General features: G+C 38.8%; 1 protein-coding gene across 4 annotated transcripts in view; it reads left to right on the top strand.

The window, feature by feature from the left end:
• The window catches only part of LOC138038379 (calumenin-A-like), an 8,035-nt gene extending 6,078 nt beyond the window's left edge, over positions 1–1,957 (top strand). For 2 of the 4 annotated variants that reach the window (XM_068884204.1, XM_068884207.1), the window contains exon 7: positions 1,177–1,957. In XM_068884204.1, the coding sequence (XP_068740305.1) occupies positions 1,177–1,278 (102 nt within the window). In that variant the 3' untranslated portion in view covers positions 1,279–1,957. The remainder of the gene's footprint in view (positions 1–1,176) is intronic. The other 2 variants (XM_068884206.1, XM_068884205.1) reach the window with 2 other exon arrangements.
• Positions 1,958–2,500: the final 543 nt, after the last annotated feature.

Raw genomic sequence — 2,500 nt, forward strand, 5'->3', positions numbered from 1 at the left:
ATCCATCTTTTGAACAACTAGGGTTAGGGCAAGACTTGAGCCGAAATCAAACAAGTTTTTCTTTCAGCCTGGCGAAGAATATAATTATCTCCAATAAAGAGATCTAGCATCACGTATAAGAGAAACGACAAACTTTAAACGTCGGCTTGACGTTTCAAGTAAAATGGAGTGAAGCTTCTGACTGAAGCTTCGTCATGGTGACCCACGGCAACTCGGAATGGACTCTGTTCATCTCAAGTATTTCGCTAACAAACTTAAACAAAAAACTCGCAGTCTTTTTATACAAACGTTATTTGTATAAAAAGACGCAATATAAAATGAGACTCCTTACCTGTCAACAGTGGGTCAACGTCAAGGTGAGTTCATGAGGAAATTTTGCGGTAAGGAGTCAGTTATGAACGATCTATAACCATGGCTCCTAATTTTTCCTTGTTTGGCTCACTGATAAATAGTTTTGGGGTTCTTTTTATCAATAAACAACTTGTTATGTAGAAGAAAAACGAGAAGAAAATTCCACGTCTACGGCAAACGGGCGTAGAAACGGCAAGCGGCAACCGGCAAACGCGAAAAATGGCGGGAAAATCATGGTGTTGTCGTTTCACGTAAACAAGATGCTAATCTGTCTAATGACACGTTTGAATGTTTTCTGGCGCTTTGATACATTTCATGCCTCGTGCACTTTTTGTCGCTTACACGATTTCCTGTGCTTTGCAACGCAAGCAAAAGCACAAGCAACATGCGCAGATGCAGTAGCGTTTGATAATTGATACCTTTTGTGAGAACAAAAGACATTAGTTAACAACAAGTGCATGCGCTTGCGCATGCTTATGCTTATGCTTGAGTGGGAAAGATCTCATGGATATACCCACCACGAGTCCCCTAGATTAAACTCTCATTTTACACATTAAGTCTAAGTGCCCATTTCAGTGATTAGGTCTAAACTTTCGTTTATCTTATTGCTATAGCAATATTTAGTTCTAGAAACTGAATTAGAATGGTTATTATTTTAGAGTTTATGGTTGGTGTGTATATCCATGAGATCCTTACTGTTTTTGCGTTGTACGTGTAAACCAGTCTTAACACGTGCTTGGGAGTGCTTGGGTATTCGGTTAAACTCATTCTTTTCATCGATTAAAGCTTGACGCGTTGCTCTGTTTCATTTTTAATTACGCCCAGGATGGCGTTTTGAGTCAAGAGGAAATGCTGAATCACATGCAACTATTCACTGCGGGACATCAAGGCTATCAGTCACAGGCAAAGATTAAGGAAGAACTGTAAAGACATGGCGATGTTTCTCGTGACGTCACGCATTGTTAATAATAGGGAGCTTAAGCGACGACAACGGCGACGGCAACGAGAACGTCATCTCAAAATATAAATTTGCGTTATTTTAATCGCTTCGTGACTATTTCAACGTTTTTAATATGCCAAGGGTGTGGTAATTCCTCAAAGATGACACCAGTCGGAACGGCACTTTATTTTAGGAGAGAAAATGAAAATTTATCCTCAAGTGCTGAAGTTCTTCATAAAACCAAAAACTTGGCTATTTCACGTTGTTGTTTTGCTTACGACGGCAAAGAAATGGACAAAAGTGAAAAACGCACGTGCAGGGCGTGCAAAGCTATGGTTTTTACCCACTAAATATGCAAATTCGTGACGTTCTCGTTGCCGTCGCCGTTGTCGTTGCTTAAGCTCCCTAATATGCCAACCAGAGCCTACTTGGCTGTTGAAACAATCACTTCTTTTGTTCCGTAGTTGGAAAATTTGAATATCAAAGGAAATGTGACGTCAATGTTTGTAAACAAGAAATTTCGCTATTAGCACTGAAGATAATGAGCTGAAAGAACAACTGTGCTTCTTCATCATTTCACCAACAAATTTGAGATAAGAAAATTGCAAACGCCAACCTTGGAATTCAGCTTCATTTCCATGAATAAAGTTAAATGTTGTCTGCTTAGATATTTACCTTTAAGGGAAAAAATTGTTGAGGTGACCCGTGCTCTATTTTGCCCGCCAAGTGATTTTCTATTGACCGTGCAAATTATGGACTATTTATAAGAGCTGGAATAACCATTATTACTTTGAATCTTATCTGTGAGTACTTAGTGCCAAGACAAGAATCATTTGTTTGTTTTTTGTTTGTTTTATATTTTGTCACCTCAGAAGTGATTTTCGTGACATGACTCAGCGACCAACTCGGGGATGAAAAAAGGAATATCGTACTTCAGCCGATAGAAGATTGATCTCCGAACTAGAAAACAATGAAAATCATTCTTGTTCCAAATGGCTTGTCATCCATTATCAACTAATGTACTGGTATTTTTGGAAGTCGTCTTTCACTCCCGCTGTGGTTGAATTTAACCAGTTTGACGTTTTATGCAAGCTCAAATGAGAAATTAATTATGTTGCTTGATGGGTTAAAGCATTGTTTTCCCAATGAATGGATATTGGAATTCATCATCCTCTGAGATTACTTTCGTACCTACGTAAAGGATAGAGG

The sequence above is a fragment of the Montipora capricornis genome, chromosome 2 (assembly GCF_036669925.1).
Source record: "Montipora capricornis isolate CH-2021 chromosome 2, ASM3666992v2, whole genome shotgun sequence".
NCBI lineage: Eukaryota > Metazoa > Cnidaria > Anthozoa > Scleractinia > Acroporidae > Montipora > Montipora capricornis.